The following is a 26,951-nucleotide window of genomic DNA, read 5'->3' as shown; positions in this document are numbered from 1 at the left end:
TTCCTGCAGCTTTATGTTCTGCTTAGCACTTCAAATACAGATAAGGAAGAAACTCTTGCAACACAAGTTACTCTGTACTCATGGAGCTCTTTTACATTAATTCGATTCCTAATACAAGTCACCCTCTGCTTCTTGTTACTGTTATTCTAAGGATGAATTTCAGCTGTCAGCTGAAGCACTAGTGCACACATTCACTGGTTCTTTTATTACAGGTCTGAGATTGGAGGTCGCAAAGCATGCCAGCAAATAGAAAAAAACAGTATGAGAGATTCACAGCATGGATGTCTTGTGGATCTGAAGTCTGAAACCAAGTAAGGCATTCTTCCCAAGTTTAGAGAAATAAGGAAGGAAATTTCAGAGACCAATAAGAATTCCGCTTAGAGGTATTTCAAATGAAGTATATTTTTTCAGATTTCCACTCCATCTGACTGAACATGTTCATCACTGTCTCGATTCTGTCAATATTTGGAGTGGAGCGAGTGGTTGGAACCACATCGAGGATTTCCTCTATAAGACATAGTTAGCCTATTGGTTGTTGATCAGACATTTGTCACCAGTGTCACAGATGGTCTTAATCTCTTCTGCCTTCATCAGGGGGAAGTTGTAATTTCTCATTATACATAATCTTCGCATTATTACTAGAAATAAGAGCAAGAGCATTTTAGGCAGTCAAAGGTAGGACAGTAAGAACCTCTTGTGAAGATGTTGGCATATGAGTTGGAAGCTGCTCATCAGGTTATGAGGAAAACAAAATTCAATGAATGGGTTGCATGATAGACTGAAAGACCTGTGGTGCCCAGCCGGCAATTCTTTTTTGTAAATGAGATTCATCACAGTTTACAGAAGTAGAAAAAAAGCTGCCAGAATTATGACCATTAAATTTGAAAATTCATTTCATAGCGTGAATAACTTTTGACCCCATCTCCTCATAACAGCTCACTTTCAGCTCTATTGACATGAAATGATTATTTGGTGTTATACACAAATTAAACTACCTTTCAGGAATATACTTCACTGCGTCTTCTTTCACTACTTGTTTCCAAAGTCCCATGGGTTCCTTTTTTAGTGAAACTTGTAGCACTGGCAAGAGTTGACAATGAGGAGGAAGTAGATCAGAGTGTGGATATTGACAACGGAGTTGTAGTCATCAGTGTGATGTAATGTCTGCTAACTTTGCAGTTGGTGAGGGCCCGACTGATAAGGGAGTGGTGAATCAGGAAACATGCAATGTTAAGGCAGCAAAAGAATTGGCCTCCTCTTTTGGTGACATATACTGTAGTAATTAGATGGACGCTGTGTCATTGAGAGGGCATACTTTTGAGACAGAATCTCCAAGTCAGATCAGAGATTTTTTATTTTTTTATCCCCTGATAAAAAATATATTCATGTTTTCTATGCAAAGCCTAAATTTTTAGACAGGAAACTTGTGCTTAATCTTTTGCATAGTTCTTTCCCAGAGGAGTGGGATGCTCCCTCTTTGAGAGGAAAAGAGATTAGCCTATTCTTCAAGGTATTGTTGGAGAAAAGTTCCCAACTATGCTTAAGATACAATCAAATAATGTATTTTCAAGAAGGTTACCAGAAAATATTTTCTTTAGTCCAGCGAATGAACAAGGTCTGAAAAGGGATTTATGTTTTGTTTCTCATGAGTTCTCAGTCATGTGTAGAGGAAGAAACTGCAGTGGTGACAGAAACCCATCCTTTGGCCCAGTGCCCTAGCCAAGGAGAGCTATAAATAGAATTGCCAATACCCAATTGGAAAGGTAAAACACTTAAAAAATATCTTACATGAACATAGAATTCAGATGGAGTTTAGTTGGAGCAGAATGTCAATAAAAAACATGATATAATTTGCAACTCAGTAAGCGGATTCCTTTCAAGTCCCTGCTGCACAAAAGTTGACAATGGTCTACAAAAGGTGGACTTTAAGGATCGCCATCTCAGCAACAACTTAGCAGTCCCAAAGTCAGAGGCAAGTGGGCCACAGAGATTATTGTGTTAAATGTGGACCATAACAATTGCTTTGTTAACTGCATCAAGGATTTCAAATTTGGCGATGTTATAGTCCTGAACATGTGAATCAAAGATTCAGTGCTAGAAAAATGCTAGAATATAAGGTCAGAGAGGAAACTAAAATGGAAGAACACTAGAATTAGACATCAATACATGAAAGTTAATAATAGATGAGCAAACCTACAGATAATAGAATACGTCAACAAAAGAGTGTGAGATAATACAGGAACATAAATTGGGAAGATAAAGACAGAAAAAGAAAGAACTGTGAGAAAGAGGGCAAAGAGAAATCGTCGCACGTCTGAGAAAACTACTTGCCAATAAAACTGCATTTGTCAATATTGTAATATTTCAACATGTATGGTGAGAAATGTAATACTTTTAGACAACCAGATCAGGCAAAATGCACTATTTAGAATTAAGGCATTTACACTTCTAAATGAAGTTGAAGCAACTAGCTTATTGTTCTGCAAGACGGCACTGATGATAACCATAGCGGTTCGCGGTGGATAGTTGAGCACTCTACCTAAATTTGTATGTTCCAAGATGTCTTTCCTGGTCTCTTTGGAATCCCAAAATGCCCAGACTAATCACATCTCCCTCTAAAACGCTTTTCTTATCCCTTTTTGTTGTGATATACCTCCCAATCTCTTAAATTGAGAATGAACATTGCACATGCCCACTGCTTCAGACCACAATATCCTTTTTCTTACTCCCTCCAGGACCTGATCCGCAGCGTGCCCCAAGATGCACTTCCTGGTGTCTTCATACCATTACATTAAAAAATAAAAACTTTGGAATTAGAGTGTGTCTGTGATCAAATGAGTTTTGCTCATTATATTGTGCAGAGGATACAACTATATATATGTATATGCACACGCTTAAATAAAACCAAACACTTTTATTAACTGAGTTGGCAACATAAGCAGCAGCTATTTATTACACAACATTTCGGATATTTCCATATAAGTGCAATATGTATTATTAAACAAGAAAGTTATTTCGACTTACTCCAATAGGCTGAAAAATTAATCCATCCACTTCATGACTGACCTCTCTGGCAAAACTTCCTTCTAAAAGCTGCAGAATAAAATAAAACCCACAATAAATATTTTCTAAATTAGCCATACAGATATGTTCAATATGCTCAAATATGTGCCTGAAACAAACAATTACAGTTCATAAGAATAAGGCTGGGACTTGAGCATGGCTATGAATTCACACATTTGGGCATTCCATGTACCAGAGGGGTGGGCAACAAACCATCACCAAACTGTATTTGAGTTTAGTTATTCGTGTGTAGCTGCTATTATCTTCACATTTTTAATACAGTACTCCAGGTTGCGCTCATGAGCTATTTCAATTTAACAAGTCCTCCATAGTGAGCAGGCCCGATGTATTCTCAAGCTTAGACCATCATCAGATATCGGATACATTTTTTGTCTTTTATTAGTAAAGGGCGTATGAACTAGTCGCTGCTGAAGCATTTTTAAGTTTGTTTTCCAATCAGTAACAGGGGAAACATGGTCTCACTGAAAAGAGAAGTGAAAGTACTGCCCTACATAATACCTGTAAAAAATAACTACACTGCTAACTACAGTACCAAAGTTTTATAGTTTAAATAACTACACTGCTAACTACAGTACCAAAGTTTTATAGTTTAAATAACTACACTGCTAACTACAGTACCAACGTTTTATAGTTTAAATAACTACACTGCTAACTACAGTACCAAAGTTGGTGTATTTAATAGATTAACATGCTTCGAATTATTTCCGTTACCAAACTGCTAATTCGCAGCAGGTCAGACAGGCCTGTGAGATATAAAGTCACGGATGCAATGTGTTATGGATAGGGGATGTTGTTGTCTCAGTTTAATCGAAAGGGAGTTACATGTTTAGGTACCTAGTGATACACCACCAAAGCATAAAGTATGAACAGTAAGCTGCAAGTGGGGAGGAGGCGGCAAGCACAGGTTCAGGATTCACCCAAAAGCCCACACACCAGCCACAGACAATCGGTGTCCCTTTCAGTAGGGAAGTATAAACATTCTTGACTTGGAATGTCAGGGGCTTAAACAAACCAACCAAAAGATATATAATGTTCAATGCTACATAAAGAGAAGTACTCACTTAAACTCCTACAGGAAATTCACTTCACCCACACAGACGGTAAGACTACTACAGAAAAGATGGAGGTGGCAGCTCTATTAAATATCCTACTTGGCATACGTCAGGGGGTACTAGTGTGGATATGGCCAGGTGTTCCAAGTTACTAAGAATAACATAGATTAAAAAGGGAGAGTTGTGGTGATATGTGGAACGCTAACTGAAAAAAATATTGTTCTGATTAACATATATGCCCCAAACGAAGAGGAGACCACTTTTTTGGCGAGCATATCCGCAAATGGGCTAACGAAATACCCTTGCAGGGTTGGTGGTGATTTCAACTGTGAATCAGACCCAGATTTAGATAGACTACATGTCTAATGCAAAATAAAATGATAATGCAACAAGCAGAACAGAGAGTGAAGGGAAGCATCAGGTTTATTCCATATGCCACAGCAAACCAACTGCCAGCTCAGGATCCTGCAGACTCCTTACTGTACATTCTAGAACTTTGTGATCGCAAGGTTCCACTGTTCTAGTCTCTTTTACAATGTTCTGGGATCTTCTACAGTGCAAGTGACCTAGATGGCAGAGAGATACCACACATCTACCTTTTTTCCACAAAAGCTATTTTTCTCAAATTCCCACTCCAGAAAGCACAGAACAGTGAATAACGCATTTAAAGAAAGACAAGCAAATTAAACAAATGTGTTAAGTAAGGATTTTCATTCATGGCTTCACAGAGTTAAAAATAGTACCACATTACACTTTCAAAGATAAGACAAAGTAAACCATTTAATAAATGTCGCTGTATGAATTGACTGAGTAATCTTTTAAGAAACTTGCGTGGCGAGTCACCCATCCGCTTGATCTGACTCGAACCTCAGTGTTGTCCCCTTTTGCAAATCAGGACTGTCATTGGTATGGCCACTTTTTGTCCTTGATTCACCGTTGTTTTCACAAGTCTCCCCATTATGTCCATCATGTGTCTTGACTGCACTGCAAAAGAGCTTTATGATTTTCATGGGTTCAGTAAATGTTTACCATTGTTTGTGGCCAGTCGGAGCTTTCACTCTTACCCAATCACCCACTTTAGACTCGATTAACTTTGGTTGTATGCAATTTGTCAAACCTTTCTTTGCGGGCTGCCTGCAACACCAAATCTTTTATCATCCACTGTTTGGCCTACATCAACCCTCACCCAATCTTTGTGCCACTTCATCCACCCAGGTACCAGAATTGGGCTCCCTGCTCTTTAAGAACTCAAAAGGGAGTCATACCTGTTGACTGATGAGGAGTTAAGCGATAAGCCTCATCTTACCAGCTCATCCCATTTGATCTTGGCAGCTGAATGCCCTCTTTGAATGTTTTGCTAAATCTTTCTACTGCCCCATTGGTTTCTGGGTGATACAGGGCACTTAGTATGAGTGCTATTCCATTACATTGCATAAATTCCTTCATTTCCCAGGAGCAAAACTGAACACCATTGTCATTTAAAAGGGTGTTGGGTAGTCCTTCTTGTAAAAAAAAATAATAACACTACCAGGAAGTTTATAACTGAGGTTGAGATGATGTCAAAGACAAATTTAATTTCTGGCCATCTTGAATATAGGGCAACTAAAACTAGAATGTATGGTGAATTTCTTTTTCCTATCAGTGGTCCAATGATATCCATTGCTACATCTATCCCGGGACCTTCAGGTCAGTGACACTGCATGGAAGGAGTTTGTAATTTTGCTACCTTATCACTAGTGGAACAGGCTATGCATTTCCTTTTCTCTCTCTAAATCAGTACATTCATATCTGACCACTAAAGTCTAACCTAAGGCTTTGCCTGGTTTTGGTGACACCCAGGTGGCCTTCATGTGATACGTCAATCAGTTTTTTTTTTAGGGCTTCATGAGGTATCAATTTTATGCCTCTGAAAAGGCATCCAACTACTTTTGCTAATTCATCTTTGAGCATTCAATATGGCCTCAGTCACTCTTCATTCTTTTCTACACTATCCCATCCCTGGATTAACAAATCTCATACATTACTTAGAACGGGATCTGTTTCTAACTCTTTTTCCAATTTTCCTTCTCAATCACCGCTTTGGTGATCACACACGCATTTTATTTGTGCAATTCTATATGCCCACTTTGGTTATCACAGACTTTCTCTACGTTTTCAGTCTAATCAACCAATCAGGACACGCAGTCTACTGCAACGTTATGTGTACCTGGGATCTATTCTATGTCAAATGAGTACTCTTTAGAATAATTACCCTTCTATTAATTCTACAGTAAATTGCCTTCAGTTTTTTTTGTCACTACCCCTTTAAGTTGCTTATGGTCTGTTCTTAACTTGAACAGAGTCCCCCAAAATACAGTTCTTGAATTTGTTAAGGAACGAGTACACCTCAGATTGTTTAACAGCTCTTGAGGCAAATGCAATGGTTTCTTCACCTTTTCCACTTTCTTGTAGAGGAACAGTGACTAGCCCTTTTGAACTGGCATCTGTTGTAATGATAATTTATTTTCTTGGAACTAACGCTTTCAAGTCTGGTGCAGTGGTTAGAGCATTTTTAACATCTTTAAATTCTCTCTTGCAATTCATCCCACTCAAAGGTTACTCTATTTTTCAACAAATTGCGTATATGGCACGTTAGACTGGCAAAGTTGCAGATGAATTTACTATAAAATTCTATTATTCCCAAAAAGGATTTCAGCTAGTCTTTGCTTTTGGGTGCCACTAATTTCAATATAGTGTTAACCGGATCTGCTTTGGGTTGTACCCTTTAAGAAGTGAATTTATGCCCAAGATAGTTTATTTCACTACCTTGAAGTTTACAATGGTCTTTCCTTACTTTAAGACCATACTGTTTGTATCTGTCCTAGAGTGGTCTAAGTCTTTTCATTATGTTGTACCTGTTCCCTGATATCAGCACATCATCCTGATAACAGAACACCCCTACGATACAGGCAGTATATTAAAAACGTGGCTATTTGATCAGAAATAAAGCTGTCTAGTTTCGACCACCAGCCTACAGGAGTCCCGCAAGCGCCATGAGATGGTTTTTCTGTGATTGGTGTGCTCTATAAGTTCCTTTGACATGGCTCTCTGAATGACCGATGCCAGCGTTACCATACTGGACGGCAAGCGTTTAAATTGGTATGCCCCCATGGGCGTGATAAATGCAGTGAGCTCTTAAGAGTCGCAGTGTAGACGGATCTGGCAATAGCTGGATGTTAGACCTAATGTTGAGAATAGCTTTGATACAGTTGGGATCATCTCTGTTATGTTTGGGAAAGGAAACTTTTCAACAGCTACCTCTTTGTTGAGGGCGCACAAGTCAACCCACAGGCGAATCTTGCAGTCTGGTTTTCTTTCCACTACAATGGGTGCTAACCATTCAGTTACTTCCACAGGTTCTATTACATCCAGCTGCCCACTTTTACTAACTCTTCTGCACCTGCGTCCTGTACACTCAAGGGAAGACTATGTACTTTAGCTGACAGGGGAACTGCTTTCTCTTTCAATTGTATCTGCTGCACATATTGTTTGAGGCATCCTAACATTTCTGTGAATACTTCAGAATAGTCTTTCTCAAAATCAGATCCCACCTCCACATCCTTGTTAACATTCACGATCAGTATTTGAGGTACTGCATTTGGATTCAGATACACTCCTACGCCTTTTTGTGATGGCCATCCTAAAGTGTTGTCTCCTTTACAAGAAACCCTAAACTTTGCATACTTAACATCGGTTTTATACTCAATCTTTCCTACAAAATACCTGTCATCTTTATTGGCCGACCACCATACCCTCCCGGGTGTAAATCCATTTGTTGGAGCTTAACCTGTTTCTTAAACAGTTTATTAAATAACTCTTCTGAAAGTATTGCTAATCTAGAGCATGAACGAGCATGACCTCAACCTCTAGGTCTTCTATCCTTACCACATCTTTGGGGTTGCTAGAGCCTCCATCAATAATCTGCAGTACAATTTCTATGAACATGCAGTACAATTTCTACGCACACCTCAGCCACACCATGTTTCTCAGGTTTCTTGCTACCAGAGCTACTTCTCCAGCCCACAATAATGTTTCCTTTCTTCCTAAACGTATTACACATGGCTTTGATTGCTGGGCATTCCTTACTGTTCGCCATGTGGCCAACCCTCCCACATCTATAGCATTTCCCCTGGAAGATGCCAACACTTCTTCTGTCCTCTGTCAAAAGAGTACACTAAATTATTTGTATCTCATTTTTCTCATCCTCAGCTATTTGTACATTTTCCTTACTATCGGTGTCTTGCTCAATTTCTTTCACACACATCATCATGCACTCTACTTTGTCTGCCACAATCAACACATTTCCCAAGGGAGGATCATCTTTTAGACAAAGTTCCTCAAGTTTCCTTTCAATTTTACAATTCAACACAAATTGGTCCCTGATGCACTCGTCATTTGTAGCTTGAAACTTACACGAGGCCGCCAATTTACGCAACTCAGACACAAATTTCTCTACTGTTTCTCCTTCCTTTTGTGAGCACTTCCCAAAATGATAACGCTCTTTGATTGTACTGATCCTAGGAAGGAAATTATTATCTAATTTCTTTATGCTTATTTGATATTCCTTTAGCCCCCTGGATTTATCAGCACTGTCATGCGTGATGTAATGTGTGAGATCATAAGCTGTGTATGCTGGGGGCGCAAGTTATAGTAAATTGACTTCACTATGACTTATTTCAGTGTTAATTTGGATTTTTAACACTAGTTCTTGTCTCAATTTAACACCTAACTATAAAGCCATGTTAAGCTTTGTGTTATTTCAGTAAATCTCTGTTTTTCCTTCATCATTGGGAGGGTCAACCCCCATTGCGCACAAAGTTTGTCTACCAAAATGTTACTATTTTAAAACTAGGGAGCCGTTAAGCGGCTGAGAAGAAGGGTAGGTTGAGTAATCAGATGTGGAAAGGGGATGCTGTACTTATGCTGTCGTCTTCCTTTAATCATTTTTAGCCCTTTTAAAATTACATTGTGCCTCAAATTTCTAAAAACCCATACATCCCCTCACATTTGAACCCAACTGGTTTCATAGTGGCATTAACATCTCAATGTACATTTACTTCAGCCTGCTCCTCCGAAAAGACTTTGAATTAAATACCTTCTATTCCAACAAAATGGTGTTCAGGAGTGACTGACTGTCTGTGTCATGAATACAAAATGGTAGCGCTCTAGTATTTCATTAGAACTCTATGATGAAGCTGCAGTTGAACACTAGGGAGTTAACCGACAAACTGCTGCTGGTGTTGGAAATGTATGCTTCTTCCAACTCTGCATGTCTTAATGTTTACTGACATGGATGAAGAATATAACTGAGGATTCATAGAAAGTGTGTTTTGATGGCATTCAGGTGTGCCACAATGTTTTCATGAATACAGAATTCTAGCACTAGCTGTTCATTATAACACCATGGTAAAACTGCAGTAAAACAATGGGGATACAACTGGCAGGCTGCGCGGGGACACTCCTTGGAATAGCTGCACGCAATATAAATAGCCTATCATATCAGGCTGCTCCTTCTGAAGTACAGGTTTCAGTCAGAAGAACAGACTTTTTTCGGCATTGATGAGGAACATATTCAGTTTTACATCTTTGATTTTTATCAAGATGGCTTCAGTGGGGCCACACTTTTGTCATAAACAGAGAATACTAACTCTTTGTCAATTATAACACTGTGGGAAACTGCAGCTTAACACTTGGGAATCAAATGACAGGCTGCTGCAACTGTCGGAAGTATCCATTTTACTCAGAATATCAGACTTTTTTCTTCCATGACTGAGGAAGATCGTGTGAGCTTATAGAAAATGTATTCTCATTTTAGCTTCTGGAGCACGTTCCACAAACTCTATAAGAAAATAATTAGCTAAAACCATTTTCTCTCAAACACAGTCCAGCAGAGGATGAACATTGATTCAGAGGTCAAATCACCGTAAAACACATCACAATACCTTAAGTTGGTATGGTACCACCATGATGCCAGGCATTCAAGGGGAGTTACTTTAGGATCCCCTCCCCACCCGACATGTCAGGGTGTGCTCACACTGTCCCTTATATATATTTTTAAGTGGCAGGAACTATTTCCCTGGGTCCTGGAATGGCTGCCATAACATATTGTTCATGATTTTGCCAACCAATAAGGATTGACAAATTAGCCAGTCGGAGCATATCTGGGCACCAATGGGTCAGATATCCATAACTTAAAAAAAAAAATTATTAGTTGAGCAGATACAACAAAATTTATTAAGAAAACCTCAGCATTGTAACCTATTTTGCGGCATAAGATAGACTAAAGTGCATTAGTGACCGTACTAAATTAGCAACCAGAGCTATAGCATATAATCAAATGTAATAGGAACATGTGCAAGACAAATATTCAAGTTAAATTGCATATAACAGGACTTTCAGAATAATTTTAGGACAGTTAAAGTACATATGCTCTACCTTACTTAAACATCCAGTAGCTTATAACTAACTTTTTCTGGAGATTAAACCCTTCATGCCTAACCCAACCAATAAAACTGTGACACAGGCCCCATCTAGAGATGCCACTCCAGGGAAAAGATAGCTGAATTGATCATGCAGTTGTTATGGATACCAGAAATTTACTTTTACGAATAGTGTGGATGAAGATCAGGTCCTGGTCATGACAAATCATAGGATACGTCAATTCATCTGGCTAAGATGATGGTTAAGAAGACGGTTTTTCAAAAATTCATTTAACAGAACTGCAAATGAAGGTTTTGCCAATGGTCCGCACTCATTATTTCGAACTGTATTACAGCAAATTGTATACATTGTGCACAACACAGCTCATAATCATTTAGAAAGTACTCAAAATAGCATGAACTTCAGTTAGCACAAATACATCGTTAGCAGTTTTTTTTTAAACAGAGTTCTCTTACCTGCCCCCAGAAACTCCACTATATTTGACCACGGGGATATCTTCAAAAGCACACTACTCGGTTTCACAATCCCACAGTGACTGGCATCCCCAATAAACAAGATTTTATCTGACTATTCTGCATGTAATCTCATGCAGTCCTACGTTCAGCAAGAGAACTCTGCTATCTACTACCCCTACTGTTTTAGTGCATGCTCATCTCTTTTCAGATAGGTCTCAGGAGGGATGCTGATTGAGAGACTCACTTGTCCGCCCTATTTCAAGTGTTCCTTTGTATCATTCCAAGTGCAGTTCTTTGGCCAAAACGGTACCCAGAGGCAGGATGAAATTGGCATCCAGTTCTTCGAAGAGTTAACTTTCTCACTCTATTTATGCTTCATCTGATTCTCACTGTGACTGAGCTGTCATTCATCTCCTGGAGCCATTTTGTGGCTCATCTTTTTCCGTTCCTCCTCTCTGGTCCACCCCACAACTTTTCAGATCTTTAGCTGAAAATGTTTGACAATCCCTGTCTTTAATGCTTCTCCCGCTTTCCCCTTTCTCTTTTTCCTTCTACTTACCCTACCCTTCCTCTGTTTTTTCTGACCAACTACACTTTTACCCTCGAGTCAGAGTCCTCTTCTTCTTTCTTGCTTTTTTTCTCTGTTTGGACTACTGTGTTGCAGTAGACACAGAATGAGCTTATGCAACCCATTTTAATTATGTTTTTCTATTAATAGATTACTTTTTCCACAAAAACATTTTTCCCATGGAAAATGTTTTTCAGCAGTTTGCCTTTTCTGCAAAATGAAGTTTTGTCTGTCTTATTTCTCATGCTAACTTGTCAAACGTATGGCATTCCAGAAATGACATGCTATCGGATGGCCTGAGAAAAAATTTAACCAACTTGTTTATATTTATTAGTTTTTTTATTTTTAGGAATTTTTTAAAGTACAAAACACCCTCAATAGGGTTTCTTGGTGCTACAAAAGACCAATGTCAAGGACATAAGGCACCTAACCAAGAACATAAGCATTAGTGAACAAGTTACTTACGTTCAGTAATGCCTTATCTGGTAAAGACTCTCTTCAGCCACATATTCCTTACCTTCAAATAATCCCCAGGTGTCAGACTTTTTCAAGGAGCACCTCTGCGCTTGTAGGTGACGTCATTCAGTCCACATCGGCCGAGCCAGAAGCAATGAACTTGGTGCCTACATAAGCGCCACTCCAGCGTGCTGAAATCAGTTTTTTTTTGTGACAATTACTCACTAGAAGCACGGAGCCATGAAAGGATGATTGATGGACCAGCATACAGGCACTAAGGACCTACAAGTATTACCCCATGTAGAGAACTCCATTCGCAAAGTAGGGAGGGTTGGTAAGGAATCTGCAGTTAGACAGAGTTTCTGCCAGATAAGGCGTTGCCGAAGGGAAGTAACTTGTTCATCTGATAGAAACTTCTAGCTGCAGATTCCTTACCTTAGAATAAATACCCAATCAATACCTCTGGAAGTGCGTCTATGAACAGATTTAGTCCAGGAAGTCATGGAGGCACAAACAACGAAAATGTCTGTCACAACAGACCTGATTTTCCAGGCAGTAGAGCTTGGTAAACATATGCAGAGATGTCCATGTCCTTGGCGAAAGTTCTTGAACAACATGTTCTTAGAGTACTTTCAGCCTTCGTAGAACACCAGTTGCTACATACTAGGCAAGCCGGCTTCAGGGCGCATAACAGCACTGAGTTGGTGATGCTCTCAGTGCTGGATGACCTTGGCTCGCAGCCCACAAGAAGACCCCCACTTCCCTAATCCTCTTGGACCTCTCAGCCGCATTCGACACAGTGAACCACGTACAGTTGTTAGCCCGTGTCCGGCGGCTGGGAGTCTCTGGGATGGTCCTCCAATGGATTACCTCCTCCCTGAGGGATCGATCCCAGAGAGTCCAAGTGGGAGATTGTACATCAAGGTTGGGCAGCCTACAATGGGGGTCCCTCAGGGCTCTGCGTTGTCTCCTTTACTTTTCAATATTTATCTGCAGCCCTTGATAGACACACTAGCTAAAACAAACTGTCTGGTGTTTAATTACGCCGACGACACCCAGCTAATTGTGCGCATTGACAACGGTCCCGCCGCTAAGGGTAATGTCCACAACATCCTCCGGTTCCATATGAACTGGATGACCGCTAACTACCTAAAGGTAAATCCAGATAAAACAGAAGTACTGGCTGTGCCCACAGGGGTTTCGCCGTGGTCCAGTCTTTATTGGCCCCATGAGTTAGGCACCACTCCAACCCCGGTGACAGTAGTGAAGAGCCTAGGCATAAAGCTGGACATCGGACTAACCCTGAAAAACCAGGTCTCTGCTGTCGTGGGGAGCTGTATCGCACTGATGCGGCAACTCCGGAAATTGGTGACCTGGTTATCTTTCTCCTCTATGCAGTCGTGATGGCACTAATCTTGTCACGCTAAGACTATGGCAATGCAGTTTACCGTGGACTTCCCGATATACTTCTGAGGAAGCTACAAGTGGTTATGAATGATGCGTCAAGGCAGATTTTTAGGTGCCGCAAAGTGCTCATGCTGCCTCCCTGCTACAGCAGCTCCACTGGCTTTCCATCAAGCAAAGGGTCAAATTCAAGGGGCTGTGCATTGCTCAAAAGTTCCAGTTTGGAGAGGTACCTAAATACATCAAAGATCGCCTTAGGCCCTATGTGCCTGGTCGTACCCTTCGATCATCAGATTCTTGTCTGTTAGCATGCCCACGCTTTAACAGGATGACCCTAGGGGGCCGGGCATTTTCTGTCACCATCCCCCAGATCGGGAATAAACTGCCTGACGGTATGCGCTAGGAAAGTAAGGTACTACCACTTAACCCCTTTCTGTTTATAGAGGCGTTTAGTTAAGCTCACTCTGATGCTGGCCGTGGATAGCCGAACGTGGGGATACTGGACTTTTGATTCATGTTGTAGCGCTTAGAGTCATTCCGGTGATAGGCGCTCTATAAATGAACTCTGACATAACATAACATGTTGCTGGCTGACGGATGTCTAGGGCAGGATATCCGTGAGCTAACGCAGTAGTCGCAGCCTTGGCTCTGGTTAAATAGGCATGTCAATTCTCAGGGAGTTGCTTCTTGCCCAGTGCGTAGCATATTTTAATGCAGAGCACAATTCATCTTGAGATGATCCTTTTCTGCACGGCCTTTCTTTTCTTTGCCCTGACAAACTTAAAGAAGAGTTGGTTGTCCACCAAGAACTCCCTGGTGTGATTGATGTAGAATGATAACGCTCTTTTTGGGTCCAGGTGGAGTCTCTCCTCCTCTTTGGAAAGGTGAGGCGGAGCAAAGAAGGTCGAAAGTGTGATGGTCTAGCACACGTTAAAGGGTGGCCCCATTTTCGGTAGGAAACAGGCATGTATTCTTAGAACCACTTTATCTGGGAAAACATGTCTAAGGAGGGTGCACAGAGAGTGCCTGCAGTTCACTAACCCTGCTGTCCAATGTGATGACCACTAGAAAGTCTGTTTTGATAGTCAAGAGATACAAAGGGCAGCTACACATAGGCTCGAATGGTGAACACATCAAAAAGTCAAAATCATGTTCAGGTTCTAATGGGCCATGATGAAGGGTTTTGGGGGAAACGTGCTGGAGAGCCTTATGAAAATGGGTCACAAAAGGTGACTTGAACAGGGAGGGCTGATCCATCAGCAGCAAGAAAGCTGATTCTGCTGAAAGGTACCCTTTAACTGTGCCCAAAGCAAAGTCTTGCTGGGCTAATGATAGAACAAATAACACACCTCTGACAAAGGTGCGAAAAGGGAAACAACATTTTTTGGTAGCACGCCAAGCCACAAATCTGTCCCAAAGGCGGGTGTGTACTGTCTGAGTTGAGGGATGCCTGGCTGCCAGAATGACTTCACAGACTTCCGCAGAATGTCAAAAAGGGTCAATTGCCGCTGCTCAATCTCCAGGCATGAAGGCAGAGTATGCACAGGTTTGGGTGCAGGACCCTGCCCTGTTGCAGCAATATGAGATTCTCTTGAAGGGGCAGCCAGATTGGAGGACCGACACTCAAGCTCAGAGTTTGGGATGTCATACTCTCCGTGCCCTATCTAGAGCCATAAGAATGAATTGGACCCAGTTGTTCCTGATTTCCGTGAGAACTCGTGTCAGGAGTCGTAGTGGCTGTAAGGCGTACAGAAGGCCTCAGCTCCATCAGACACAAAATGCATCTCCGAGCAAGAGTTGCCTTAGAAACTCCATCGTGCAAAAGTGCTGACTTTGCTCGTTCCTGGTTGGGGTTAATGGATATAACAAGGTCCTCTCCAGTTTCCGAAGAGAACTTGCACCATCTAAGGATGGAGATGTCATTTGTGATCTGCTAGGCTGGCACAAATGTACAAAGTGTGCTTTGCAATGCTCATGTGATTAATTATGTACTAGATGTGACCTGGGCTTACATCGAGCACTCCTATTATATTAATGTCTCAATTCTAAGTAGTGAAAGCCTGGAGACTACATGTTGATTAAAAAAAGGGTATGCACTTTCTAGTCAACAGTACACAATTCCCATTGTACAATAACATATGCATTTAGAAGGGATTAGATTCATAGGGTCAGATTTTAAGGCTATCTTCGCTTCTCCATGTTGGAGCACGCCCTTTCCCTGGTCAAGATGCAGCTGAATGATATGATCCCCCAATACGATCATGGCGAACCTCCGTACCAAGCAACATGCTTGACAATAGCAGCTGATGAGGGCCGAAAGCCCGAAACTGTTCCTAGGATGCTTGTTTCCAGTCCAGAGAGGACCTGGTTTGGCAGTTCGGGCTGGACTGTTCCCATGGGGCACAGGGTCAAGACTGATTTGCATACGGCTGGGTTCAAACTGGAATGGCACGGTGAGCAAAAAAACTATGGATTTAGGCCCAGATCTCTGTACTGGGGTGAATGTATGACATTGTTCTACATTCTGTCCATCAACTGATGTTTTTGCATTTGTCACCCCGAGTGGGACGGGTATGCTCAGACGTGAGCCCAGTGCTCTCCATGCCACTGGAATCTAGCTATCCTGGCTGATGACGGCTGAAAGTCCGAAACTGGTCCTAGGATGCTTTTTTCCAGTCCAAGGTGGAACTGGTTTTGCAGTTCAGGCTGGACTGTTCCCATGGGGCACAGGGTTAAGACTGATTTGCATATGGCTGGGTTCAAACTGGAATGGATTGGTGAGCAAAAAAACGATGGATTTAGGCCCAGATGTCTGTCGTGGGGTGATTGTATGACATTGTTCTACATTCTGTCCATCAACTGTAGATTTTGCATTTGTCACCCCGAGTGGGACGGGTATGCTCAGACGTGAGTCCCGTGCTCTCCATGCCACTGGAATCAAGCTATCCTGGCTGATGAGGGCTGAAAGCCCGAAACTGGTCCTAGGATGCTTGTTTCCAGTCCAGTGAGGACCTGGCTTAGCAGTTCGGGCTGGCTGTTCCCATGGGGCACAGGGTTAAGACTGATTTGCAAATGGCTGGGTTCAAACTGGAATGGCATGGTGAGCAGAAAAACTATGGATTTAGGCCCAGATCTCTGTACTGGGGTGAATGTATGACATTGTTCTACATTCTGTCCATCAACTGTTGTTTTGTATTTGACAATAGCATGCAGCCCGTTAACGGTTAGTCCGGGTTCCCTGCTACAGGCACGCCTGCTGAAAAACATTTTAAAACCGCCAGTGTTCCATCGTGGCGAATCCCCTTGCCAAGCGATTAATTTGACTATAACACGCAGCCCGTTAGCGGTTGACCGGGTTCCCTGCTACAGGCACACCTGCCGGAATAATATTAAAAAACCACCAGTGTTCCCTCGTCGAGCGATTCATTTGACTATAGCACATAGCCCATTAGCTGGTTATCTTGGTTCCTCGTAGAGTGTAAACTTGCCGGACGGTATCTCACAGTGGGACCATCGCCTTTCGTGGTGGCGCCCGGACCCTGCGGATACGTCGGGGCATTGGGAGTAAGGTGCCCCCCCCAGTGCAGAAGTCCGGGGGCTGACACCTGGACCCACCTGGGTGGATTGCAGGCCCTGGTTCGAGGGTACCTTCCTTCCGGTGGGGAGCGGTCTAGTTTGGATTCTGCGGTGCCTGTGTGGGATTACGTGTGGACAAGAGAGCCAGACCTGACTTGGGTGGATTCCTGCCACGGGTGACCATGACGCGGGACAAGGGTAGTAGCGGGCCGCAAAACATGGGCCCATTGACAAACTTACTGGACCCGGCGGAGGGGCAGGAGCAGCAGGAGGGCAGCAGGAGTCCGGGCCGGACAATGCGGCGTTGATGGCAGCAATCACTCAGCCCCGGGATATGCTGGACGCTAAAATAGGCGCAGTAGGCTCAGATGTCATGCTACTGCGTCAGGACTTGCGGAATGCCGTGTCCCGCATCAGGGAGGCTGAGATCCGGATCTCAGGGGTAGAGGACGACGTCGCGGCCCTGAAGCGTAAGGTGGCCAGTATGTAAAGTGTTCAGAAGGGCCTGGCGCTCCGAGCCGAGGATGCGGAAGGGCGGGCCCGGCGGAACAATTTGCGTTTTGTCAGGTTTCCGGAGGGCTGCGAGAAAGGCAATATGGAGGGTTTCCTGACACAGTGGTTGGAAAGCTGGCTTCACCCAGATGCCCTATCTCGATGTTTCGTGATAGGGCGGGCCCACAGAACTCTCATGCAGAAACCTTCGGAGGGCGTTCGCCCGCGGCCTGTGATTGCAAAACTTTGAATTATCATGACCGTGACATCATCTTGAAACAGGCCCGGGCCAAGGAACCCCTGCTCTATGAGAACCAACGTATCCTGATCTTTCCGGATTACACACGTTTAGTTCACAAGCTGGGCCGACCCCCGGAACATCATGCCTCGTACCGCCCAATTTCTCTTTTGAACATGGAGGCCAAAGTCCTGGCCAAAGCGTTAGCCAACCGGCTTCTACCTCATATCTCAGCGCTCGTACACACAGATCAGGCCGGCTTTATGCCCCAGAGGGAGACCAGGCACAACATACGGCGAGCGCATGTGGCGGTGGCGGCGATTCGACGTACTGGGGAGCAGGCCGCACTTCTCCTGGTAGATATGGACAGGGCATTCGACTCACTGAGCTGGGTCTATCTGTTCGCGCTCCTGCCCCGACTTAACCTCGGGCCTCGTTTCCTGTCCTACCTGCAACTTCTATACACTGATTTGACGGCTTTGGTTCGAGTGGTGGGAGCAATCTCCTCCATATTTCCCATCAGGCGTGGCACCCGGCAGGGCTGCCCTCTCTCGCCATACCTATTCGCCCTGGCTATGGAGCCGTTGGCGGCATGGGTACGCAATTGAGTGGGTTTGAGTGGGCACAGGGGCTGTCCGATAGGATCGCACTGTATGCGGATGATGTTCTGTTTTTCCTCACGGATCTCAATAGGTCGGGCCGCGCCTCCTGCGGATAATGCAGATCTTCGGAGAAACGTCGGGGCTCTACATGAACCCTCGCAAGTCTACCCTATGGGTGTTGGGGGAGCGGTCAGGAGTGGGTGATTGGGCATCTACACTTCAGGTGGCAGTGGGGGGCATTAAATATCTAGGGGTGTTTCTATCGGAGGAGCCTACAGTCTCCTGGGAGCGGAATCTGGTGCCAGTATGGGAACGAGTTTGGGCGGATCTCAAGACCTGGTCCTGTGTGCCGCTGACGATCTACGGCAGGTCAGCCATTTTTAATGGTGGCTCTCCCTCGGCTGCTACACCAACTGCAAAATCACCCATATCCCATCCCGCCCAAATGGTTCCGTCAGGTGAACTCTGTGCTGGGGCAGTTCCTATGAGAAGGTGGTACTGTGCGTGTGGCGCTGCACACCTGCTTTCTATCCACGTATTGTGGAGGGTTGGCAACCTCGGACATCCTCTCCTACTATCAGGCCTCTCACCTTCTGGTCTTGAATGAGTGGTGGTATGGCGACAGGGGGGACCCGGCGTACGCTCTGGAGCGCTACCTTATGGGGTCTCAGACACTGCACACCATTCTTTACACAGCACCGTTGCGGAGTGCACTGCCATCGGCCACGCAGGTGGTGTTTTGAATTTGGAGACAGGCTGTGCGCGCATGGGATGGTGGAATACCTTAACTGGTGAAACCCCCCTGTGGAACAATGGGCGGTTTACCAGCCTCGTAACGCTATGGGGCTTTCGGGGATGGGACAACATTGGCATCTCGACTCTGGGGGATGACCTGAATGGTACGACCCTTAAGTCCTTTCAGGATCTTTGGAAGGAATTTGGTATGCCCCGCTCCCAGTTTTTTAGATACCTCCAATTCCGTCATGCACTGTCCCCTAGCTTAGAGGATTTGGAGTCCTTCCCTGAGTTTAGCCCCCTAGAAGCAAAGGTATTCAAGGGGGATTTGGAGACGAAGAAGATATCACGTATATACCAGTCACTAGTCATGCATTGTTCCCCATGCTGCAGAAGCTCCAGGAGACATGGGAGGAGGATGTGGGTCAACTTGAGGAGGAGGATTGGAGAGAGGTGTTGCCTGCCCCCAGGGTGCAGCCATAGCAATGCGCCTCCGTCTCATCCAATTTAAATACTTACACAGAGTTTATTTCACCAGGGTTCGGCTGTGGCGGGCGGGAATGATTGCGTCACCGTAATGCCTCCGCTGCAGCAGGGAGGAAGTGACGTTCTTGCATACAGTCAGTGGATCTGCTTTACGACCTCGCACGTAACAGATTTCATCCTCATGTTGCACCTTTTCCAAAGGTCGTGACTTACAAATACATATTTCTTTTTGCAAAGTATGAGAGAATAGCAAGTGGCCTAGCCAAGCTAGGTATAATCGGTGGAAAGCAGCCACTTTCTTCTATCCCCCTTCACGGAAGCCAGCACTAGCCTACTTCAAAGCAAATACGTAAAAGTATGACATCTGCAGTGTTCTCTCACTTCCGGCTATCTTTTTCTTCGTTAGTTTTCTGCATTGTGTTTTCTAAATTTAAAACTGCATTTGCAAAATAATAAATATGAAACTTCCACATTTAAATAATGGCAACCTTGTGTAGTGCTTAACACTGCGCAAATTAATTAAACAACTAAAAAGCGAAGGCTAAAGATGCTTTCATTAATCAAAAGCAGTGGGGATTTTTCGGAGGTTGTAGCCTGCTTTTGCCATTAGAGAAGGGAGCTAACCATATGCAAATCTGCCTCAGGGGCTCACTAAGGGGCAAGTCAGCAAAAAGTATTAGGCCAGGTTTCCATTGAAAGGTAACACAAACAGTTGTATGTGATAAAGAAAAACAATGTCATGAAATACCATTACTTACAAACTATTACAGAAACTGTTTAATGGAAATATGTAGGATGTATGAAATTTGCCTTTTTAATTGAAACCAATTCCTATAATGTCAGTTTTTTCTTCATTTTTAAGGTGTAAATACAATTGTTGTAGGTTCAACATTCAGAGCCATTTTTGATGGAGATATGTATTGCTTTACTTCAGGGCCTCTTACCTCGGATTTTTATATTTTACAATGTCTAACAATTACATTGGATGCTTTTAATTTGCTACCCCTCAGCATCTCTAAACACCATCGATATGTGACCCCCTCTTGACCCTAAACACCATCCATCCTTGCCCCTTAACAACCCTCACCAAACCTAAACTACACCCATGCGTGGCTACGAAAATCCACGCATTCCTGAACCCTAAAAATCTCTCACCATGCCTACACTACACCTATCCCTCAACCCAAAAAGCCCTTTCTACCCTTAAACACCACCCATTATTGGACCCCACAGCCCCCCTAATTGCATGCCTAAACCCCACCCATCCCTGAAACCTTGGAACCCCTCATGTCCTTAAATTCCACCCATGCCTGAACCCTAAAAAACCTTCACCATCCCAAATTGTTACTTACTTATGTCCAGAAGCACCTCCTGGGGTATAGGCCGCCAACCAGGACTCTCCAGCCATCTCTGTCTTGGGCTTTTCTTTCAATGTGACATCAGGTGTAGACCTTCTCCTTAAAGTCAGCCTTGAGGCCAGTGGTCAGTAGTTTCTTGGACGTCCTCCTTTCCTGAGGGTTCCAGGTCAGGGCTTGCCTGGAAGTGTTTGATGCGGGCTTGATGAGATTGTGACCGATCCAGCCCCAGAGTCTTTTCATTATTTCTTCATGGGCAGGGAGTTGGGCGGTCTCCTGTCTTTTTTGCTGATAGCATTTGGCCAGAGGATTTTCCTAAGACATGTTGATGAGGGTCTGGACTTTGTTGGTGCTGACCACTGTTGTCCTCTAAGTTTCTGCTCCATACAGAAGGACCGATTTTACATTGTTGTTAAAAAGCATGGTCTTGGTTTCAAGCGTTCGGTCCAAGGAGCTCCAGATCTTCTTTAGTTGAATGAAGGCAGCCCTTACTTTACAGATTCTTGCCTTGATGTCAGCGTATGCACTTCCCTGCTTATCTATGACACTGCCCAAGTGGGTGAAGGCCTCAACATCTTCCAGTGCATCGCTTTCAAGAGTGACAGCAGTAGTGACAGCAGTTGTGATTGGCTTTGTTAGCCTTTAGTATCTTGGTTTTTCCACTGTAGATGTTGATGCTAAGTTGTACTGATGTGCCTGCCACATTGTCAGTCTTCTCTTGCATCTGCAGAAGGGTATAGGAGAGTAGGGCCAAGGTCATCTGCAAAGTCCTGGTCATCGAGCTGCATCCAAGGTGTCTACTGGATCCCATTTCTTCTCCTTGCTGTGGATGTCTTCATTACCCAGTTTATGGCCAGCAGGAAGAGAAAAAGAGAGCACAAACAACCCAGGCAAACTCTGATCCTCACTTGGAAGGTTTCCATGAGTTATCCTCCATGGACTATCATAGAGGCCATTCCCTTGTAATAGTTCCTGATGATTTTTATGAGTTTATATGGCACATCGCACTGGGGAGGTGTTTCTAAAGGGTTTCTCTGTTCACACTGTTAAATGCCTCATCATGCTTGATGAAATTGACATAATTGTGGGCAGGGATTTATTTTCCATAGACTGCTCAATGAGGATGTGTAGTGTTGCAGTCTGGTCTGTGCAGGATCTTTCTTTGCGGTAAGCCAGCTTGCTGGTCTTGCAATTGAGCGTCGACTTGTTCCTTCATTCTGTTCAGGATGATGTTGTTGAACACTTTGTCTGGGGGTGAAAGAAGAGTTATCCCCCTGTAATTTGCTTATTATTCAGGGCACCTTTCTTGGGGATCTTGATGAGATATCCATCCTCCCAGCCTGACGGCATTTTTTCCTCTTCCCAGATCCTTCCAAACAGAGGGTAGAGCACGCCTATTGATGTTTCAATGTCAGCCTTTGGTGCCTCTGCAGGAATGTTGTTAGGTACTGCTGCCTTTCCATTTCTCAGATGTTTGATGGCTTGCTGTATTTTTTCCGTGGTTGGTCTGCTGCAGTTGACTGTCAGGCTTTTGTCAAACCTGACAAGGACCTAATCGTTACCCATCCTTAACACACAAAAAACCCTTACTACGCCTAAACACCACCCATGGCAGACCCTTTAAAATGCCTTATCACTCCAAAACCCTATGCATTTTTTAACCCTAAAACCTCTCACCACCTCTAAACTCCACCCATTCCTGAATGCTAAAAAAGCCTTCACCACCCTTAAACTCTACTCATCGCTGAGACTTTAAAACCCTTCACCCTCCTACACTTTACCCATCATGATCTCTAAAAACTCAACAACCTACACTTCACCCATCCCTGAACCCAAAGAACCCCTCACCACCTCTAAACTTCACTCATCTGTGTACCCTAAACACTGTTCACCACCGCTAAAGTCCAGCCATTCCTGACCGCTAAAAACCAATCTCTACATCTGACCTCTACCCAGCCCTGACCCTTAAAAACACTATCACCTCTCAACCATACCTGAACCTGATTAAAACCCTTGCTATCTCTAAACGCAACCAATTTTAAATGTGCTTTTGGATTTCACCATAAAATAATTTTCCTTTAAAGTCTTTTCTTTAATTTTAGTATTTCCTAACAATTGTCTATCCTTAAAATTTGTTTTCCATTATTTGGGATCCTCAAATGTCGTTTCTCAAATTGTATTTCTCCGTTAATTTACAAACATCAAACACAAGCTATCTCGGATGCGTTTCCGCCATGGTCTGTTCTCATTTGTAAACTGCAGCTTGAGTCAGTAGTGTACAGTAAACAAGAGTACAGCAACCTTGCAGCATGATATTTAAATAACGTACACAGTATGTATGAAAAACTGCTTTCTTTGAAAGTTATTACAAAGCAATTGGCTGCTAGGAGGAGAGATAGGAAAGGTTCAAATGAGATACTCAACAGTAAAGAGCGTTGTCTTGTTCCTTAACCGGTCCTCATCCAAGACATTCTCCGTCTCTCAGAGCCTCTGCTAGTATCCTAGGTAAAGGCGGCATGGAGCCCTATTCAAACCTCGGCATAAGACTGCAGGGCAAATACATGCCTCACAGGAGTCCACTAGGCCCGCCCTCTGCACATCAGCCCCTTCAGCTAACAACACTTGGATCTGGTGCTAATGGGGCTGCACAGGTCAATGGAGAAACCATACCGGAGAAAACTCTAAGCAAAACTACCCCTGGAATGCTGGCTGGGAGAACTAATGAAGGGGGAAGGGAGCTTGGGGCTGCTGAAGCTGACCACCTGGGAATGCTAGAGTAGGACAAAAGGGGTGTTTCAGCTTTCCTAAGAGAAGAACGCAGAGTCTGTAACTGCATGGTCAGTGAGCATGTTTCCTCTCCCTACCTCAGCCCACATGAAATTGAGGCACAATAGGAGAAAGGGTCTGAATAGGGAAACAGAAGTGTAGCAAATGGGACCACTCAGGGAGAGCCCATGCTGTTATGTACACCAGGATGGCATCTGATCGGTAGGTAGCCCTTGTAAGGGATGGAGCACAACAACTAGATCGGCCAGACCATCCCATTAAACAGATTTCCAGCCTGGCCAAGCATCTATGGAACAAAAGCATTAAGCTAGAGGGTAGCCATAACATAATAAAAACATGTTTTAAGTGCCTGGCCCTGGAAACTTAAGGGCTGAAGTCCAACTCCAACAGGAGACAGAAAAATACAGGAAGTTATGTAGGGAAAAGGAGTTTATACATAAAGGAAGATGGGGTAGTTTGCCAATGCTAAACAAAATGTTAACTTTAAGGGAATTACGTTGTTTGCTTCAATGAGTGGCAATTGTGATGAGGAAATGGAAGATGTTGTAATGTGAATTTGGAATTTAGAAAGCGCTTGAATCATGTAGCTCAGCATGAAACAGTCTGTGGCAAAGCCAACAGAAGCCCTGGTTACCACAGGTTACTGACCTACTGGCTTTAACCGTGAAAAGAGTTCCACAGTCCATAAAGTTTGTCCAGTTTTTTCGAATAGGATAGTGTACCATTTCTCCCACTGCTGGCTGTGACGACAGCCAAGTCCCCCTCCGCCCAAAACTGCCCCCTGCAAGGAAAAATAAAATTATAATAACAGAAAGTTATTATCATGTTATTTTTTCTTTTTTACACTGCTAAAAAGCAGTGGGGTGACTCTCCTCTGCTTTAGTGGAGGAGCCGCCTCTGGGTAAACAACCTTAAAGCATTCCACGTGGGGTCACTAAATGTGTGGGGCAGGGAGTCATCTCACCAAGCTACAAAAATGCGGATCATCTGTCGGCAAAGGAAGAAATTACTTTTTGAACAGTTGGTACATCTAGTTGGGAACTCCCTTCCTCACAATAAGCAACAAATCAAATCTTGCTTCTACTGTGAAATGAAGATGCGTGCTTCCAACTAGGAGAGCTACATTAATGCATATTCTAGCAGGCCTCCAGTCAGACGACCCGTCCATAAAATGAAAACTGTAGGCTAGTCAGTGGCCAACAACAGATTCCTGAAGTTAAACATATCCGAAGTAGCGTAAGGACTAAAGTTTTTGCAGTATTAATGCTGGCCTACGTGAAGTTACTATCTTTCCTGGAAAAAAAAGCACTGAAAAATGTTCGGAAGAGAATTAGGTGCCTGCATATATCTGTAAATTCAAAGTGGCCATTTAACATCTTTTCTCCCCAAATGAGAGGTATTAAATGTTATTATTTTTTTACAGTTTGACATAGCTTGAAGAAAAGAAAAGACTAGGCTGCTCACCACCAGATTGGGTTATCAATTGGAGAGGCAAGGTATTTAGTCACTTATACATCAGACGCGGGTTCAAGCACCATAATGCAGGTCTACGCCTCACCCCTGCTTTACATGCCTCAAATCACATCGCCAGGCAGGATACCCAAGGCAAACAGTACGCTGATAACCCTGTAGTAAATCAGAGTAAAGAGACGGCTTACACAACTCACAAAGTGCCCCTTACAGAAGAAATCTCTGGACAGATACGGTGTCGAGTAAACTCCACAATACAGGGCTAGAGCTAGAAATAAGGAGTCAAACCTCTAATATCTGACCGAACTGTGAGTGTCAAATCAATAGCACCTTGTAAAGATTTATTGTACCCAGGGCTGTGTCCTGTGATGGTTTACAATTACAACACTCTTAGCTCTAGCTGACATCTATCTGATGGGGAGGAGCGACCCCTGCTCCAAAAGCTATTTTGATGCAGATGGAGGGTAAAAGATTATACGAGAGCTTAAAAAGAACCCGGCATGCACTCGGCTTTTGACTACTTAAAAAACTACCATCTGATGAAACAATTGCCTAAAATCAATGTTCGCTCATTCCCTCCCACGGTGCGTCTAGACATGTGATATTATAGGCACTCTTACAATGAAATAGAACCTCTGTATCTCATCTCGTTTCTCAAGCGAGCAAGAAGACTACAAAGTGAAGTCAGGTTGTATAATAAAGTTACAGTTCTGTCAGGGCCCATTTCAACCCAAGCTGTAACGGTGATTACTGCTTCTACAGTGCCAATGTTCTTCACTGCAGGGCACAGACTCTAACCCCGCTGGGCTATGCTGCTTAGCAGAAAGCCAAATGTTCTGCTGAAAGATGCCCTCAGCACTTGCAATGTACCGGAGACAAATTATTTAACCCCTTGTAGTAAGGAGTTTCCTAGAGCACCTGCAAGTCAGTGAGCGAATACAAACAACTGGCGAAGGCACAGACATTTTTCAACCACTCCCATTTCATCATCGGCAAGTCAGTAGGAGATTGTCACCCCGACTCAAGGGTTTAATCGTTGCAAGACATCAGGAACAATCCATGTTAATGGTTTCAAATTGAAAATTACACATAAGTATTACAAGGAAAAGTACTGACAAAGCTGTAAGCCTCATACAAAAATGTTACCTTTAAAGCATTTGACCTAATGTGAGCAGGAAGCAAATGCCCATCTTTAGAGAACTTTTTTTTTGTAACTTTGTCAAAGCAATGTTTATTTAGACCTTAGACTTTAAACAGATATAAAACCATCTTTAGAGAAACAACATACAATTCAAAGTAATATTCATGTTACCAAGAAACCAGATCACCCCGAGATTGTAAAATAAACTTATGTATTGAAAACGAAACTCCAGGATCTGATTTACAATTTTTTGGATGGTTGACAAGACTTTGCCCACAAGCACCACATAATGCATACAGTATCTGCTGCCTCTCTCCACCGGGCCACCGCCAATTGTTCATCCTACGAGAGCAGTCGCCTCTAAAATCCTAAAGCCTGCTGTCTCAGGAGGCGGTGTGGCTAAATAGGCTCTGAGGGTGGCCTTCTCGCGCTGTAAAAGACGGCTGCATGAGCACTCAAGTTCTAAAATGTTGATCGCTCTCCACGTCATCTACGATTCACTGCATAAATCAACCCTGAACTTCATACATATGATTGTGAGACCAGGGAGTAGACTGATCACAAGAATTC

The 26,951-nt window shown here is 43.4% G+C and overlaps 1 protein-coding gene across 3 annotated transcripts in view; it reads right to left on the bottom strand.

The window, feature by feature from the left end:
• The window catches only part of RNGTT (RNA guanylyltransferase and 5'-phosphatase), a 1,800,355-nt gene that overhangs the window by 733,200 nt on the left and 1,040,204 nt on the right, over positions 1-26,951 (bottom strand). For all 3 annotated transcript variants that reach the window (XM_078648288.1, XM_078648286.1, XM_078648287.1), the window contains one exon: positions 3,025-3,093. In XM_078648288.1, the coding sequence (XP_078504414.1) occupies positions 3,025-3,093 (69 nt within the window). The remainder of the gene's footprint in view (positions 1-3,024; positions 3,094-26,951) is intronic.

The sequence above is a fragment of the Lissotriton helveticus genome, chromosome 6 (genome assembly GCF_964261635.1).
Source record: "Lissotriton helveticus chromosome 6, aLisHel1.1, whole genome shotgun sequence".
Lineage (NCBI taxonomy): Eukaryota > Metazoa > Chordata > Amphibia > Caudata > Salamandridae > Lissotriton > Lissotriton helveticus.
This window is presented reverse-complemented; position numbering and strand designations above follow the sequence as displayed.